This window comes from Talpa occidentalis, unplaced genomic scaffold, assembly GCF_014898055.3.
Source record: "Talpa occidentalis isolate TD23 unplaced genomic scaffold, MPIMG_talOcc4v2.1 talOcc4.7, whole genome shotgun sequence".
NCBI classification, from domain to species: domain Eukaryota; kingdom Metazoa; phylum Chordata; class Mammalia; order Eulipotyphla; family Talpidae; genus Talpa; species Talpa occidentalis.
The window spans coordinates 122,998,769-123,017,814 of record NW_023605083.1 but is presented as its reverse complement, the minus strand read 5'-3'; the positions used below and the strand labels follow the sequence as shown (position 1 = coordinate 123,017,814).

At 45.4% G+C, this 19,046-nt stretch overlaps 1 protein-coding gene across 3 annotated transcripts; it reads right to left on the bottom strand.

Annotated features, from left to right (window-relative positions):
- Positions 1 to 4,772: 4,772 nt before the first annotated feature.
- Positions 4,773 to 18,577, bottom strand: LOC119231779 (ADP-ribosylation factor 2). Of its 3 annotated transcripts, none has more exons than XM_037493546.2 (5): positions 18,511 to 18,577; positions 16,174 to 16,338; positions 10,802 to 10,912; positions 8,434 to 8,558; positions 4,773 to 6,582 (listed from the first exon to the last, which is right to left on the bottom strand). In XM_037493546.2, the coding sequence occupies exons 2-5, from the start codon at positions 16,319 to 16,321 to the stop codon at positions 6,421 to 6,423; spliced, it is 546 nt and encodes a 181-aa protein (XP_037349443.1). In that variant the 5' UTR covers positions 16,322 to 16,338; positions 18,511 to 18,577; the 3' UTR covers positions 4,773 to 6,420. The 3 variants fall into 3 exon arrangements, with proteins under 3 accessions (XP_037349443.1, XP_054545060.1, XP_054545059.1); XM_054689085.1 differs by lacking the exon at positions 18,511 to 18,577 and adding an exon at positions 18,345 to 18,377; XM_054689084.1 differs by lacking the exon at positions 18,511 to 18,577 and adding an exon at positions 17,230 to 17,934.
- Between the last annotated feature and the right edge of the window lie 469 nt (positions 18,578 to 19,046).

Sequence of the window (19,046 nt, the reverse complement as noted above, 5' to 3'; positions counted from 1 at the left end):
ACTGGATCCTGGTTTGGGGGAAAACTGCTGTAGAAGACAATTGGGCTGAAATTCGAGTATGGACTGGAAATTAGATGGTGTTAGGAAATTACTACAGATTTTCTTGGGTGTGAACATAATTTGTGTGGATGTTTACAATGTCCTCGCGCTTAGGAGTGTCCTGCTGAAGTTCTTGGGGGTGAAGCGTCGTGATATCTGCAGGTTATTTCCAAATGTTTCAGCCAAAGAAGTCTGGAGAGAGAAAGCGATATAGAGCAGATGTGACAAGTGTTGCAATGAGGCGAAGCGTTTCTCTACTCCTTTTAGCTTGGTATGTTTGAATGCTTTAAAAATGTCGAAAGGGAGAAAGGGAGTTACTTGTAAGTCAAATACTTCTTGGGTATCTGAGTCAGGCACATCAGAGATGTTTTGTGTCCCCTGTCTCTCTTAGTCTCACCCCTTCTACTGGGAACCAGAGCTCCCTGGAGGGAAGGCTGGAAGGTGAAGGTGGCAGACCCCTACTGAGGACTAATGTATTATTAGCCGTCCAGGCAGCTTGCAGTGTGGAATGCTCGCTCTTGCCCTAATGGCCACCAAGCCAGGCCAAGCCACCTAGTGGGGTTAGACAGGTGGAGGCGAGGGTCAGCACAATCCTCACAACAACTCAGATGGAGATACCGAGGATCAGAAGGGTTGGTACTTTTAACCATGGTCTCACAGCTGTATGGAGAGATGATTTGAACCCAGAGACCTAGGACCCGTGCTGCTAACCACAGTGGTGGGCCTGCATCTGCAGAATGTGGAGCTCACTCTGACCCTGCACTTTAAGAAAGATGCAAAGAGAGCAAATGAGACTGAGAGCTACCAGGAGAATGGGAGAGGCTGAATGAAAAACTTGAATGAAAAACTCTGGGGATGGGGTCTGTACAGGTAATAAGGACTTGGGGTAAATGCAATGTCCTTAAGGGCTCAGAGATGTTATATGGGAAAGCAAAGAGGGTTACTTTGCACAGCAGAATAAGGACAAGCAAAAGCAGTCAACTTTCTTTTTTTTTTATTTAAATATTTTATTTTATATAATTCTTACATCTTTTTTCATCTTTGCACAATGTATGTATTTTCATTTTGGTTATATTCCCCATGCAATTGCACCCCCACCCTTATTTTGACTCTAGTCCTTCCTTTCCTCACTCCTCTCCCCCCTCCCCCTCACCCCGTAGTGTGTCTCTGGTTTATAGTTGCTTGTTGATTTCGATTTTTATTCTGTATTGATTAGTCTTTTTCCTGGTCTCTTACTTAGATTTTCTAAATTCCTGCTATGAGTGAGACCATCTGGTATTTTTCTTTTTCTTTCTGACTTATTTCACTGAGCAGGATCCCTTCTAGCTCCATTCATGTTGCAAAAGCAGTCAACTTTCTAAGATTAGAGTTATCCCAAGCTGGAATGGGCTGCTTTGTGAGGTAGTGAGTTCCCTGGCGCTGAAAGCATTCAAGCTCCGGCTGGATAGCCATTACCTTTCTTCTTTGGGGTGCTACTCCCTATCTCTTCTCAAAGTGCCTACAGCATTGCTGAGGCCTGCTGATATGGCGACATCCTCATTGCTATTGGTTTCCTGATTACTCATTTCATACAGCTTTGCTGAGGTATAATTTACACTCCATACAATTCACCCATTGCAAGCAAGCTCCTGGGCTCAGTAAATGTATACAGTGGTACCCCGGTGATCACTGTGGTGATCGATTCTGTTTCCCAAAGAATATTCTAAGCAGTGGACAAGAGGTTCAGGTCTCCCTTGGCTGTGGTGTACTCATGGCTGGCACTTCTCTGTGCAACCCTATGTCCCAAGATCTAGCACTCCCCGGGTTCTCTCCTGGACTTCCTTCTGCCAGCCTCTGGTGACCAAAGTCTAGTCTTGAGCACAGGCCCAAGGCAGTGATGTGGACTGGAAGGCTCTGGGGCCTGGGTGCCTCAGATCTGCCTTTGAATTATTACCATGTAACCTCTGGCACGCCGCTTTCTTGAATCTTGGTTTCCCCCTTTGCAAACAGATAAAAAAAAAATGGACTTTGCCGGGTGTGAAGGTGAGAGGTGATGTGTAAAGCACACAGATGGGTCTCTGAATGCTCAACTAGTGGCCGTGATGACGCTAATACTGCTGCTGCCTTTACTATTATTGGCACTCTCAAATCCTCCGCTCTAGATGCGCTTGTCCTGCTCTTACAGGCATGTCTCTGGCTCTAGACCCCATCTCCTGCATTACTTGCCTGGGTCTCCTACACTGGGGAGCCAGTGGCCTCAGCTGGCAAGGGCTGCAGCTCAGTGGGATGGAGCGGCAGCACCACCTAGTGGCAATAAGCTGCCGTCAGCTATTTCCTGGTCAAATCCGGAGCTCAGTGGACAAGACACCTAAGGGCACCAACTCAGTTGTCCATTGGTGCCTGTGCGGTCATAGCATTCCATGCCATGCCTTAGAGTAAAAGAAGCAGCTTAGATGAATAAGAATTAACAAAAGAAGTCCTTAACGTTGTGCCCTTAGAGACCAAGGTTGGTGAAAAAGCAGCGTCCCCACCAAATCTATAGATGGAAAGGTCGGTGGTTAGTGGCTGTCTAGGCCTGGGATGTGAGGGACGTGGTACTGGGGAGCCGGTACTAGGTTTCTCTTTGGCATGATGGACATGCTCTTGAATTGACTGTGGTGATGTTGCACTTATCTGTAAGCAGACAAACGACGCTTGATTATATAAGCAGGGTTGCTGTCCTTTTTTTTTTTTTTTTTTAATTTTTGTTTTTAAGATTTATTTATTTATTTATTTATTTCTACAAGCACTGGGTACCATCAGAGGCGCGGGAGGGTGAGAGAATTCATCAGAGCCAGAGTGGGGAGCAGAGCAGGCAGAAGGACCGAAGTACACTGCTGAGGGGAGCAGCCGGTGGCAGGAGAGGCGTGCCGTGTGGGACCCTCCTCCGGTGGCCGGGGAGCGGCCGGGGATCGAAAACGCCCTGCAGAGGCTGCGGGCAGCTTCGCAACCCAGCGCTCAACCGCTGCGCCACTGGGGAGGCCCAGGGTTGCTGCCTTGTATATGAATTAGACCTCAATAAAGGTGCTACCAAGGAAGGGTGAATTGTTGAAATTGTCAACAATTTCAAAAGAAAAAAATCTCCGGAACACATGGTCAGATTTTCTGCAGGCCATTTGACAAGGGTTATCAGACACCCTCTGACCAAGGATGCAGGTCACTCCCAGGTGTCACTTCATGTGAAGTATGAAACTTTAGCAAAGGCACCTAAGCAACTCACATGCAGCTGTCCAGTCCTGTGAAGGCATCATCTCAACTAGATCAGATGACATGACACTCAATATACAGAAATGACTCACAATACCCCCTATTTCAGGCAATCACAAAGCTGTACTTTCAAGTGAGCCTGAAAACTTCCATTTTCAAGCAAGAAAACAAGAGGCCAACCGATTTCAGCCATTCATGAGTGAGCTCTAATGCAGGCCTTGGCTTCAATTCCAGATTGAGCCCTTGCCCCTCCAAGGGGGTGACTGGGCGTGCCACTTCCCCCCTGCTCCCCTGCAGGATTTGGAGAGAGAGTGCTTTCTTAGAGTGCCTTTCCCTCAAGGTAATCAATTTGAGCTGCCTGACCACAGGGCAGTCTCTTCCCTGGGGCTCTGCTTCATCTGTAACTAGGGACTGAAGCTATGGCCAGGCCAGCAGTACGCCAGCATTTTCCAGAGCAGGAGCTCCCGTCTCCCACCGGGGCAGAACAGGCAAATCCATAGAAGCAGAAAGAAGGGAAAAGAGGAATGGAGAGGGGATGCTAATGAATCCAGGATTTCTCTTTAGGGGGATGAAAAGCAACCAATAATGGTGGTTGTACAACTATGAATATACTAAAAACCACAGGATGAGGCTGGGAGGCGGAAAGAAGGTGGCACACAGCCATGTGCTTTTTGAAACAAAAGCACATCAGCTGGCCGTATTGGCACTTAGCATGGTTAGGACAGGACGGGGCCTTCAGCCAGTTGGAAGGTGAACAGAGCAAGAAAGGACCAGTGTCTCCCCACCCCATCCCATCCCACGCCTGTAATGTTGATCCGCCTGTGATGTTGATCCGTATCAAGAATCCCCAGGGAGGGCCTTCCCTGGTGGCGCAGGGGTTGAGCGCTGGACTGCAAAGCTGCCCGCAGCCTCTGCAGTGCCCGTTTGATCCCCGGCCGCCAGGTGAGGGTCCTACACGACACGCAGACTTCTCCTGCCGCCCGCTGCTCCCCTCAGCAGTGTACTTCGTCAATCTGCCTGTTCTGTTCTCCACTCTGGCTCTGGTGAAGCCTCTCACCCTCCCGCGCTTCTGACTGTACCCAGTGCTTGTATAAATTTAAAAAAAAAAAAAAATCCTCAGGGAAACGCCAGAGCAAGGTCTAGAGAGATCTGAGACATTTAATTCTCACATCCCTACGAGGTAGCTATTTTGCTCACTTAACGGTTAAGCAAAGAGGCTCAGAATATGGAAGCTAAGTGACTGGGCTGAGGCAGCGCTAGCGAGGAACACAGCTGCAACGTGACCATGACTTTCAGGACCCAGGTCTGTGCTCAGTCACCACACAGATGCGCACGCCCCCATTGACCCCACCCCTCCAGCTCCACAATCATAGACTGCCAAGCTGGATGTGTGAGGAACAGCAGGCTGCTTGGGCACAGGCAGGGGACGGCCTACGTGGTTGTCTGTTGCACAAGCGCCCCAAGAGCTTTCAACAGAAAGTCTGCTGAGGGGAGAGGGATTTTAAAGTAGTTCAAGACACTGAGAAGCCCATGGCCAGCCTTCCCTCCTTCCAAAGCAAGTTCTTTATTGTCCAACCAATCAACAGGTCAGCACGGCCCAGCACAGCACCAGGCACGCACACTGAGCATAAATACAGAGTGAAAGACACCGTCCATGCCAACTGAGACGTACAATTGAATTATTTTCCATAATTATTCCATGTTTAAAAATCAAATCTGGACTTGGCTGCCAGTATTGCAATGAACATTCTTTAAAGTCAGCATTTTAAAGGGAAACATTTACACCCCACATTAATCACAGTAGGAAATTTCTTCCTAGTTAAATCAACTTCATTGTTATCACTAAGAAGGTTTGGGTTAAATTTACCTTATCTTCCCTCCCTCTGTAACTGGATAAAGATTTTCTGAGAAGAAATTTTAAATAGTAAACAGACTAGAGGAAGTGCTCAGGTCCGAGTGCAGCCTCGGTTACTGGGCAAAGGAGCGTCAGATTGCGTGCGAGCTGAGCTCGTCTTCAGACCATTTTTATTAATATTTCCACACATGACATTATTGCCATCCAGAAGAGGGAATCAGCGCCACGGTGAAAGGTCCAGACTAGACATTGTTTCATAGCAAAATTTAGCACCAACTCGAGGGCAATACAAGGGGTTGCTGGGAATTCCGTCCCCAAAATGAACTTCTTGATTCTCTCACGAACTCTCAGAACTCACAGGTGTGTGGTTCTGGGAGCAGGACCACCTAAAACCGGAAGCGGGACTAAGGTAACTATACACAGTGATGATTTCATCCCAGGAGCGAGCCTCCTGCTTCAAGCAGAGAACATTCAGCACAGAGCAGAGAAGTGGGAGCAGCAGTCTCGGGAGCCTGAACTCCGAGATGGTGGTGCGAGGACACGCACGTGACGTCACCTCACCTGACCCTTCATCTGACGGAGAGGGCCCAGGTAGGGCCTCACACTGGTCACTACCCCCAGTGGTCTCCATTTGGCAAGTAAGAGACAAGTAAGGGGAGGAAGTACTGTTAGGGAAGGACTGGCTATCTAGTGTTACGGAGTCATTACACTCTCTTGGAAAAAGATCACTGATTCCTTTAAATAAAGCACGTTAAACCAAGAAGTCCAGGCTAGGATGTAACGTAAGGGAAAAGTTCCCATCTGAACTCCAGATCAGTGGCGAGCAAGTACCTTCTCTTTCTCGCGATCACTTGCTTTTCAAAGTCAGTTGTTAACTCTGGCTGTGAACGGGAGTGAAGGGCGGTCCCTGTCTTTTTACAGAAGGACACCCAAGTCTAACTGGACCCCAAGGACACAGAGGTCAGGTCCGGGACTGCCCAAATGAACTCAGTCCAGGTGCCAACCATCTCCTTCCCCCTCGAAGACCACTCTGGCTGCTGTGCATCAGTAAGCCTTCGGGACTCCCCCCTCCACTGCAAAACTGACCATCAAAGTGACTGAAATGGAAGGTAGCGTTTAAAATGTAACACTGGTTTTGCTTAAATGTAAGACCGGTTTTCTTATAGCATGTATAAGGCACGGTGTGAGAAAGCTGCTCCCACGCCCAGCCACACATCCACACTTGGCTCCTCACACGCACACATGCACACAGAAGAGGCCAGCTGAGTTGCCACGATGCACAGGGAACGGGGAGCTTCCGATCACTTCTGGTTTTTGAGCTGGTTGGAGAGCCAGTCCAAGCCTTCGTAGAGCCCGTCTCCGCTGGTGGCACAAGTAGCCTGAATGTACCAGTTTCTCTGGCGGAGGGAATGTAAGCCAAGTTTGTCTGTTATCTCTGCTGCGTTCATCGCATTGGGAAGATCCTTGAAAGAGAGTATTCAAAAGTCAGCTTATGATGCCGTGTTTACAAAATGAAATATTCTCTACCCCAAAACCTGCCCCAACCCAGTGTTACCTCAGCCGTCCAGTTAGTTACTCAGCCCCCAGACCTTCAACTTAACCTTTCTCTCAACACTCACAATTCCACATCAGGAAATCCTACTGGCTCCACCATCAGTCTCAGGATCCGACCACTTCTCACTGCCCCCACAATGACCCTGTTGCCATCACATTTCTCACTTGGGTTACTGAAGTAACTTCCTAATTGGTCTCCTGTTTCTGCTCTTGCTCCCCAGTCTATTCCCAGCCCAGCAGTGAGTGAGAGCCAAGTCCCGCAACATCTCAGTCTCTCAGGGTAAGAGCCAGGGGCCTTGGGATGGTTGGCAAGGCCTTCGTGACCTGAGCCCCACGGCCCCTCTTCATTGTCCTGCTCAGTCATCTCTTAAATGCAGCGCTACTGCCTGTTACTATATGGTGCCATTTACTCACTGAGCCTGTCTATTATTATCCACCTCCCCTAACTAGAAGGCAAATTCTGCAGGGGCCAGAATCCCTAACTATCTGGTTCTCCGCGGTATCCCAAGTGCCTAGACCCATGTCTGACAGAATAAGCTCAAACTTAATTGGAAGAAATGAGTATTTAAGAACAAGGTAGGTCTAGATGTGCTGACATGGAAGGGCACCAAAGGTGTGCTGAGCCAAAAAGCTGGTTGTGAAAGCAAACACAGAATATGATCTCGAGGATTGGAAAATGAGTAGAATCAGATAACTGCCTTTAATAGGCATTGACAGTTCTATCTCTGGGAAGAGAGAAAAGAAATTTAACAATGTTTCACCCTGAGGGGTGGGGTTGAAATATTTCACTTGATATTCTGAACTGCTGGCATACTGAGACCACGAGCATGTTCTGTTTTTATCATCAAAAAGAACAAGCTGGTTATTTTCCTTTTTGAAAGTCCGTCGTGTTCACTAGTGAACTTCTGGACTGGCATCGAGCCAAAAAGTAGGGCAATGTTTGTGTGAAGGATGACCCGTCACCACGTAAAATCACGATTACCAAGAGTTGCATGACAAGAGAACATGTTTTTGATAAATCTGAAGTGACACAACAGGATGCAGCCCTGTCAGAGCAGCATGATTTCAGTTATGTGAGGAAATGTGCTCGTGGGGGAGAAAGTAGAAGGAAACCGTCACACGAATGGCGCTCATCTCGGGCGCGCTCGTATTTCCGCTTAGTTCAGCTCCGAGGGCTAAGGCAGGTGGCTCCACGTGTGGGCCTTGCTCACTCTGCTTTTGCGGTTTCGCTCCTCCGAGACAGGCCCTGTATGATCTGAGCTCCTCTCACCCCTCACTGCCCGCCCCCCAACCCCGCGCCAGCTGCACTGGCTGCCTGGCAGTCCCCAGAAGTGCGGGGCTCCTTTCCCACGGCCGTCAAGACTCTGCTCAGATGTCATGTAGTCAGAGAGGTGCTCTGGCCCTACCCCACATCCACCACGCCCCTCCTCTGTTCTGCTTCCCCCCACAACACTCCTACCAGACACGCAGCTTACTGACTGGTTCTCTGCTAGCCTGAAAGTCTATTAACACAGGGCTGTTAGCCTGTCTTGTGCACGGTTCTATCAGCAATGGCTAAAACAACATGTGAACTGAGTATCAATAGATGTTCCACCAATAGTAGTTGAGTGAGTGAATCAAGATTATAAAGCAGGTGGAGAGAGAGAGTACTGCAGGGGCTGGAGAGAGGGAAGAAGACATCTAATTTAAGTATCTGTATTTTTAAGTGAGGAATCAGGCTGTCAATTTCCGTCCCAGGACTGAGAGAGCCAACAGCATACCTGTTTATTTACAAAAACCAATAAAACTGCATCTCTGAGCTCATCTTCTGCTAACATTCTGGTTAGTTCTTCTCGGGCCTCGTTGACCCGCTCTCGGTCATTACTGTCAACCACAAAAATCAGACCTGAAAGGAAATCACAAGCATGTTAGTAATCTGAGCCCAGACAGAGTGGCTGTTTTTATGTCCTCACAGCTTTTCTGGGTGTGGTTTCACTGAAAGCAATCTATATGGAAGGATATATAATCTCAAATTAGGAAGGCTGCTGTATACTCCACTAACCTATCTTTTCCAGAAGTCTCACAGCCCTTCACTGGGTTAACAGTAACAACAGGGGAAAGGCGAGGCTAGTGTTCAGTCACTCATTTCTACCACATGCCTATGTAAGGAAGTCCCGATAAAAACCGAACGTTGTTCAGACCAGCTCCCCTGCTTGGCAATACTCTGCATGAGTCACACACCCGTGAGCCGGAAGGGTAACACTTCCTGGCCCCCAGGAGAGGGGACAATGGAAGCCCAGATCTCATTCTATACATTTCTCCCTTTAGCTGGCTCATTTGTATCCTTTTGCTATATTATAGCAAAAGGATAGTGATTTAAATAGAGCACTTTCCTGACACCTGGGTCAGGAAAGTGCTCTATTTCTAACAAATTACACAACCCAGGGAAGTGAGGGATACGCCAAATTTGTAGCTGCTAATCAGAAGTGAGGGTAGTCTGGGACTCCCCAACTGGCAGCTGGTGTCTGAAGTGAGGTGTCTGAAGCTGTGAGGACCATCACCTGAAAAGTTGGACCCAACTCTAGGCGGGGGGTAGGGGTGGTCAGAAGCCTCTCAGCATGCCACCGCAGCATGAGGGGAGAGATGGGCGAAGAAAGGCTCGGCCACTGTACCAGCACGAAGGTGGTTGAGGCCTGGGGAGACCCACCACTGCCACAGTGGCTGGAACAAGCAGATGACCTCATTTCCTTCTGACAATGAGTTTCACAACTATGTCGAGGAAGGGAAACGGGGGGTGAACCACTCTCTTTCCTTTCCCTCCATGCTTCCCAGATCCATCCAACAGCTGTCTGACCAGCAACCATTCCAGCAGATAGGAGCTCTGGCGGCTCCTGAATGTTTGGTTGAGATGGTAGATGGCAGCAGAGAAAAAAATGCCAAATATTCCACCCCACCCTACCCTGAAGAGCCATATGCTTCCAGCAGTGCTGGACTCTGCTCATAACTACATAAACAAGGTTATCCAGAAATTTGAAGATATCCTTTGTGATCCGGGATATCATCCCTTTGCAATTCCTAATATAAATAAAGGTTTATAAATATTAGGTTCCATTTCTATTGTTTGGATGTTGAGCCTTATCTGGGAAGCAAAACAAGTAGCATCAGACAGACCATACTTTTGTATTGAGAAAAAGGGTAAATTTAGACATGAAAAGTATACTAGAATTGTTTTTCAAAGGGAGAAATATGTATCTATAGCTGCTTATAAATGTACGAAATATCTCTGGCTAGATAGATAAGAAATAAAAGTGGCTTTCCATGGGAGAGAAACTGGGTAGTTAGGTGTCAGTAAAATGAGAGTAAGTTTTTACTATATAATCTTATTTCTTTTTGAATTTTTAACTAGATAAATATATTGGCCTTCAACAAATTAAAATAAATGAACCTACAGTCAAAGAGAAAAATCTTTCCACATGTGAAGTAATGAATCATTTTATACCTCTGAGATGATATAATCAACTACAAGCCACATAAACAGTTCTGATTTCAATCTATACAAGTGAAACCTACACATTGTTAAGTATCTTAATAGAGAACTAAGTTCTATTGAGTCTCTTATATACAACATACTGATGAAGAAGAAAATGTAAATGTGAAAAACCAGCCTGAACTGGGAAGTTGGCAGAAAAACAGAGACAATACAGGTTCCAACTAGGGAATTAGGCATTATTTATAGTTAGCCTATAAAGGCAGGATTACCTCCACTTTATAGATGAAGAAATTGAGACAGAGAATAATTACTTAACTTTCCCAAGGTTCCACAGCAGAGGTGTGATTCAAACCCACATTTTCTAGTTCTATTATAGATGAAGAACTGCAATAGTTTGGCCAGTATGGCAAATGCCAATCCAAGACTAATGAACACTTGGACTATCAAAAAGATTACTCATCTCTTCTCTACAGAGGGATGATTTTGCGATTCTCAACAGGTTTAAAATATTTAAGTGAATTCAAATTCTTCAAAAACTGAAACTTCATCTAAGGCACATATAACTCTTAACCAAAAAATGAAATTTTGCTTCTAGCATCCATCTATAAAAGCATTTAATATATATATATTTCCAAGTCTATAGATCAGATAATCTTTACCTTGGGTGTTCTGGAAATAATGTCGCCACAGAGGTCTGATTTTGTCCTGGCCACCAACATCCCAGACTGTGAAGCTGATATTTTTATATTCTACTGTCTCCACATTGAAACCTAAATTGGGAAGATGGAGAAATTTTTCATGAAGACTTTCATTGGCTGAACAATTCAAAATAATTTCAACTAACATTTGGATAGTACTTTTAATATGCAACACAGCTTGTGAGTTACTAAACACTGTATGGTTCCCCCCGCCCATTCATCACCACAGGTGTTTCAAACCTTCTCTGTTCTCTCCAGCTTCCATCTTGCACCCCTTTCTCTTTCTCTCAGCAGAATATCCTCAGCCCTGTTGCTCACAACAAAGAGAAGCACTGATTTCCACATCCCACCTGTGTAGAAATCTACCTACCCTCAACCTATAAAGATAGAGCTTCCATGTGATCCAGCAATTCCACTCCTGGGAATTTACCCAAAGGACACAGAAACATTAATTCAAAAGAGCACCTGCACCCCTATGTTTATAGCAGCACTATTTACAATAACTAAGCTATGGAAACAACCCAAATGCCCAAAAATAGATGACTGGATCAAGAAGATGTGGTACATATACACAATGGAATATTACTCAGCAATAAAAAAAAGATAAACTCATGCAATTTGCAGCAACATGGATGGACCTGGAAGGGATCATGCTCAGCGAAATAAGCCAGAAAGAAAAAGAAAAATACCGGATGGTCTCACTCATAGCAGGAATCTAGAAAACCTAAATAAGGGACCAGGAAAAAGACTAATTATAATAAAGAAAAAATCAAAACCAATAAGCAACTATAAACCAGAGACACACTACCAGGGTGTGGCGGGGGTGGGGGGGCGGTATGTGGAGGAGAGGAGGGATTAGGGTCAAAATAAAGGGGGTGGGAATTGTATGGGGGATACAACCAAAATGAAAATGCATACACTGTGCAAAAATGAAAAATGATGTAAGAATTATATAAAATAAAATAAATTAAAAAATAAATAAATTTAGGTTCCCATCAGGAACTACAGTTTTGATATTCAAAAAAAAAAATCTACCTACCTACATCTTTACCCAAACTCTCCTCCCTCCTGCTTGGAACAGAGGGAGCAACTCTCTAATGCCAATTCCGCACACTCTGGGACCTTTCACTGTTGCCCGCCCCATCACCTTGAATATCTCCAATATTCTCTTCTCAGCATGCCGGTCTTTGACATCTTTCAAAAAACCTTCCTTGATGACACAGCCTCACAGCTACCACCCTCTATTTTTCCTTTTAAAGTCAAACTTCTCTAAGACTTTTGGCTACATTCACTGTGCCTACTGTCACCTCTCACCCAGGAGCAACTTAGCTCTGCCTCACCATGTTATCCAGATGGTCTCACCAAGAAATCCCCCCACACACACCCCCGCCGTGATCTTTAGTTCTTTGGGAATTTGATGTTATTCCTGACACTACTGCTCATTTTCCTTTTTCCCCCTCTATTCTATGCTGTACCTTCCCCAAGCTCCTTGACGAGCTCAGACACAGCTAATGATCGTTAAGTGGTAAAAGTTTCCATGACTCTGTCTTGTCCCATCCAGTCTCCTCTTTCCAACCTCCACCCACATTTCATCTGTTCCTGGGGCTTCATAATCATCTTTGTGCTCTCAAGTTTACAGTACCCTGAGCCAGATCTCTTCCGCACTGCAGGCTCATAGTCCATCTTTGCTTTGATGTTCCAAAGCAACGTACCAAAACTTAAGATTTTCATTCCATTAACCAATTTCTCTACCAGACATTGCCTCACGGACTTCATTTCGCAAGCTGGAAACCTGGGAGGTGTCTTGACATTTCCAAATCACTAACTCCCTGAAATCTCATGACCAAATCTCAATTCAACCTATCTACCTACTAGTCACCCTAAGAAGCCATTATTTTTAGGCTCAATTAATGACACAGCCTAACTAATTTCCCTGCATCCATTCTTCATCTCATTATCCATTCACCATTTTAAAATCAAAGCTATCAAAACTATATAATGTGTCATATCATTTCTCTATACATTTATGCTTGATTGAAATATTTAAAATAATAATAATTAAAAAAAAAAAACTTCTTGGCTTCCCACACCCCAATCCCAACCAACACTATAATCAAGGCCACAGTCTGGACCTACTCACTTTCCAAATTTCAGTTCTAGTCATGTCTTATTTTAGAAAGGGCCACTCATTACACTGCCACAATCTCAATTCTTACTAAACAATGTATAAACCTAATGCCACTCCAATTCGAAAGTGATGGGGAAGCAGAGGGAAGGCAGGAAACTTAGCAAAATGATCTTAAATTTAGTGAGGAAAAATAAGTAAGCATAACCAGGAAATCTCTGAAAATGAATTATAAATTATTTTAAAAAACATTATCGGGCCTCCCCTGGTGGTGCAGTGGTTGAGCGCTGGGCTGCAAGGCTGCCCGCAGCCTCTGCAGCGCCGGTTTGTTCCCCGGCTGCTGGCAAGGGTCCCACAAAAAAAAAAAAAAAAAATTATCAAAGCCTGGTAATACCTGACATAATCGCATTCAAATGAATACAGTAGGGAGTTGTCCAGAAAAAGAGGCATGTACTTGGGGATATTTATTCATGATAAAATCAGCATGGACAATACTGTCAGTAGATGGCACTGGACATCAGTCTACCCTGTCTGTGTCTAAACAATATGTGGATATTTAATTAAAGCTAAAGACAGTTTAAAAAAAAAAAAAGCTAAAGACAGTTATAAGTTCAGCTCTTCAGTCACACCAGCCACATTTCAAGAGTCCCACAGTCACTTGTGGCTAATGGCTACTACACAAAATAGCACAGACAGAACATTCCCGTCATCACAGCAAGTTCTATTAGACAGCTCTGGTCTACTAATTTGAAAAATACAACCAAGTCCCTAGCTTACTCATAATAGAAAAATAAACTTCAAACGAAAAAAATACTTTTTAAAAATTAAGTGAAAATAACCTATAAAATTAGCAGGAGAAAATATTGGTGAATATTTTTATGATCTTAGAATGGGGAAAATCTAAAAATATTTCCTAAAGTAATAAATGGGGGGGAGGAAAAGGGAAGGTAAATTTGACCACCTCATAACTTTAAACTGCCTTATGGAAAAACACAGAAAAAATAAGGTTCAAAGAAAAACTAGAAAGTGTAACCACCACATGACAAGAAGTGTTCCTGACCAGGCTGATCTGCTTTAAATCAATGAGACAGATAAACATCCCAACATAAAAAAAGTTGACCAATATTAAAAACAAGTCAGAGAACAAAAACAAATGGCCAATGAACACTCGAATATATTCACTTAAAATAAATCTGAAGTCAGATTGGCAAATTCCCTGGAGAAGTGAACACTTTTTATAGTTGGTGACACAACCTTTTTGGGGAACAGTCAAGTAAAAGAGTACCCACATTTTAAAATGCACACAAATTTTAACATAGCAACCCTTTCTCCAGGGATTAAAGGTAGGGACATTTATAAAAATGTTAAAGATGCTTAGTTTAGCACCATTTATAATAACCATCACAAATACTCTAATCATCCATCAATGGAAAATTGTTTAAAATACAGCCACAAAATGGAATACTATCCAGTTATTAAAATTTGACGTCATTTTGTATGGGTCTTGTTATTTAAGCCCAAAATTTAGTGGCTTAGAACAATGATTTCCCCCCCAAAATTCTCTGGGGTGCCTAGGCTTCCTCTGGTAGCTCCATTCAACCATCAAGTCCCTCGGGGGCTGTGCTGGACCTCTCTCTCTCCTGGTGGTCTTTTTTATCCTGGAGGAGCATTGAGCTTCATCAAAAGGTTGTGGCAATGTGCCAGAAGGGCAAGCCCCAAGACACAAGCACATATTCAAATTACATTTGCTGATGCCCCCTTGGCCAAGTCTGGCTAAGCTCAGCATCACTATGAAACAAGACTGCCCAAGGGTGTGGCTGTGAGGGGTACGATCCACTAGGGCCCATTAGTTTAACACTCTACCACAAGGTCGGCATTCAGTTCATTCACCAAGAGTTTATTGGGCATCTAATGTGAGTCAGGCATTTCACTGGGCTTAGCGGTGAACGAGACAGACAAGATTCCTGGTCTTATTTACACTGTTGGGAGGAAGAGACTGAGCAAGCAATGACAAATGTGCCCCGAGTTACTAAGAAGTTCAGGTTGCTATGGAAACTAATAACAAGGGGAAACCAATCCAAGTGGTTAGGAAAAGTGTCCCTGAGAAATGTTTAAACAGGGACAAAAGAATGAGTTGGCATTAGCTAGATAAAGGGGGAGGAGCTAAGGAAGAAGGCAGGAAAGCATTCCACAGAGAGGAAATGATATAAGTGAGATCCAAACAAACTGTCCAATGCATAAGCTGGAAAACAGCATGCATAGACATTCACCAAAATCTTAATAGAACGTTTTTTAAAAAATTGTATGTTTTTCTGCATGTCTGAAATCACAGAGGCGTAAATTATTTTTCCAATTGGAGAAAACCAAGCAATTATACTATTTTCACTTTGGACTAATAACATTTTTTAAACTATGGGTATGAACATTTTCTCCATCTGGTTTCCTGTTTCTTCAAATGTTGCAATCTCAGAAGCTCCTGCCCACATTGGAAATTGGTCATTTGGTCCCTGTGCCTAATCTAACATTCAGAACACCACTGACATTCACATGCCATCTGGGGAGTCCTTCTCACTCAGGAGTTTGGATCCAGAGGCCGGTCATAAGGTAAAGATTAAGCTCTGTCAAAACAAAGATTAAGCTCTGTCAAAACTGCCTTTGCAAAATGCTTAAATAGCCTATTTTGGTTCACATAACTACACTGTCAGACTGTCCCCTTGCATTGAACAAATCATATTTTTCAATTGGACACCAGTTCTGGCTTGAACCAAAGTGAAAAGTAAAAAATGTAATCACGCTGTATCTTTAAACACCAGGAGAATACTTGCTGTGAGGAGATGATTCCACTCAGAATGGAGACTGACCTGGGAGGCAACAGCAGATTCCCAGCTCCCGGACTCAGGCAGGGACACATGCTAAAGGAGGGGAATGGTGAGCATAGCCACCCTCACTGTTTCCATCATTACTAGCTTTTTCTTTTCTGCCAAACAGATAGGGTTAAATTTGCTCAACCTAAATGGGTTCATATGACTCTCCTACAACCTAGCAGTGTGCTAAAGATGCCAAAGAATAGTTGCGAAATCATGTTACCTGATTTTGGACTCCAAAGATTTATGTTCTTGGGGAAGACAAGAGAAATATTCAATAATGTAAGAAGTATGTAAAAATATGACACACGAAACTATAGGTCTCACTATAGGTCTTAACGTACCTATTGTAGGGATGGTCGTCACAATCTCTCCCAGCTTCAATTTATACAAGATAGTGGTTTTTCCAGCTGCGTCCAAACCCACCATAAGAATCCGCATCTCTTTTTTGCCAAATAGACTTTTAAACAGTTTTTCAAAGACGTTCCCCATCGTAAATGAATTGTTACCTGAATGAAAACAAAGGCAGTCAAGTCATTGTTCTTTGCAGAAATAAACAACATAGATATCTCTATTTGACATGGTTCCTAGTAAAATTTAAACACTTTAAGAACATTTTAACCAATGAGGAATAGTGTGGCTTGTTTTCAAAGGGAAATTCAACTAAGCCTTGTGGTGCCTTGGCAGAAAATTCTCTTTTCCACTGCAGCGTCCAGGCGGGATGGACAGAAGCACACTCTCTATGCGACCGCTATGGGGGCAGGATTCAGTCACTCTAAGCCTGGAAGCAATGCCGCAACAAACAGCTAAATTCTCTGGAATTGAGAACTTACGAAGCAGAGAACCAGCTTATTTTACAATGTGAAGCAAAGTCCTTAACACAGGTTAAGTATCAATATTGCTTAGCAATTTAGTAGTTGCCTTTGGCTAGCAGACAAAAACAACCAGAAAGAACCAAAAAAATTTCAGAGGAAATAGAGCATTAGGAAACAGCCCTGCTAACAGAGAAATTAACTAGGCAATGAGTTGAGAAGATACTGTACATAGCACCAGTTTTGAACATCACCTTACTCCCAACCAATTAAAAAAAATTTCTATTTGGGTCTCCCTGGTGGCGCAAGGGGTTAAGACGCAGCACTAGGAAGCTATCCTCAGCCACTGCACTAGGGAGGTGACCCACATGGTGCAGCAGACCTCTCCTGACTCCCCCCTTGCTCCCCTCTAGTGTATTTCAGCCAATCTGCCTATTGTGTTCCCCACTCTGTCTCTGGCGAATCCTCTGCACCTCTGGCCTGTACCCCAATTCTTATATGCATAAGTAAATCTTTAAAAAAATGTTATTGAATATAGTTTACATACAGATATAAACATACATAATAAAGATACAATGAAATGATTACCAGTCAAGCTTTCCTTATGCTCTTCTCCCAGTTATTAACCGCAAAAGGTTAATGACTCTTGACTTCTAACAACATAGATGTTCAATATCTCATACACACTCTGTAGAGTTGTATTAGAGCGTCTATAATGGGAACCAATGTAAAGACAGACTAGCTTTGCAGAGATTTACAGTCTTTTAACAGATTAGCCTTTCTGAAGCATAAGCTTGACATTTGAATAAAAGACAGAAGTAGTACTTCAGGCCGCTAATCAAACTCCAGGAAAACTACAAAGATTCTTCAGAAAGAAAAAGACAAATATCCTTGTTCCAGGGACTACAATTTGCCTTTTAAACTACTCACCAAAGGAAAACTTTACTCCTGGGCAGAGCAGGAGGAAAATGCAACCAGAACCACTAAGCTCCCATTCATCTGGACCCCAGTGACCTCAGAAGGGAGAGTCACAAATTCCTGGGGCCCCAGCTCTGACATTCGAGTTACCCACAGTAGGTAAACAGCATGGATGACGTCCAAGCACACCGCTTCCTTCTCAGACAGAGAAAGGGCGCCGCGTTTATCCTGCACATAAAGGAGCTACAGCTTGAATCATTCCTAGAAGGCCCGGGCAGAGAGTATATAAAAACCCGGTACACTGCAGCCCTCGAAATCTCGCTAGGCGACAAAACTAGAAATTCCTGGTCTTTGTTTCCGAGGGGAAAAAAGACAAAGAGCGGAGATGAGAAAGGCCGTAGGAACTTGCTGGGGGAAAGAAGGTACTTCCCGCTCAGACGCCCTCTGAGGCGAAAGCTGGTGCCCGATCCCTCCCCCAAGCGCACACAGGTCGCCTCCTGGGGCCGGGGGCCTGCTCCCCTCCCTCCGCCTGCGCACAGCCCGGGCCCCGGACCCCGCGGAGACCCTCTGGGGAAGAGGCCGCCCGCCCGGGCCCTCTCGAGACCTCCTGCCTCCAACACCAGCTGCCCTTCGGGGGAAGAGCGACCGGACCTCCAGGGCACCGAGGAAACAGGGGCACGCGGGCTCCCCGGGAGGCCCCCGAGTGCCCCTTGATCCCGGGGTCCGGGCGCTCCCCCCAACCTGCGCGCCCGCGGGAGCACCGAGGGCCCGCGGCGGCCGCCAACCTCTCAGATCCCCGCAGCCCCGACCCCACAGAGGGCGAACGAGCGACAGGGAGCCCAAGCCCTCCTCGCAGGTCCCTCGCAGCTCTCCAGCTCCCCGCCCGCCATCGGCGCGGAAATCCAGACAGGCCCCGAGCGCCGCTGCCCTTTCCCCGCCGACTGCGCTCACCTGTCGCCGCGCGGAGCCGAGAAACCGACACTGCTGCCTTTAGATTTCGGGTCCCCACTGCAAAATGGCGACCGACGCGGGGCGGGATCAGCAACCAACCAATCACCTTCCGCCTCTTGGAGCTTTTGCACCAATGAGCTCAAAGCTCCGTGAGTGACGACAATTCGGGCCAATGTGAAGGACAATATGAGTGTGGGGGAGGGGACCCGCCCCTCGCGACCTAGGCGACGGCACGAAGCTCTACAAATGCCGGGTTCATCATCCAATCACAGCTTTCTGCGTCCCGGCGAGACACGCCCACATGCCCCGCCCCACTGCCGCGCGCGACCAATCAGAAAAGTAAAAGGATTTCCCATTGCTCCGCCAATCAACTAGGAAAAATCCCAAGGATTGAACTAACCCGGGAGAATTCGGACCAACCCGGTGGGGGGTTGTGGGCGGGGTCAAAGGCGCGGTGCTATTTAAGGAAATTTGCCCGGGTTGAGCTAAAAGTAGAAAGTAGTTTGGGTGGAGTTCTGTGTCGGAAAGTTTCAGCC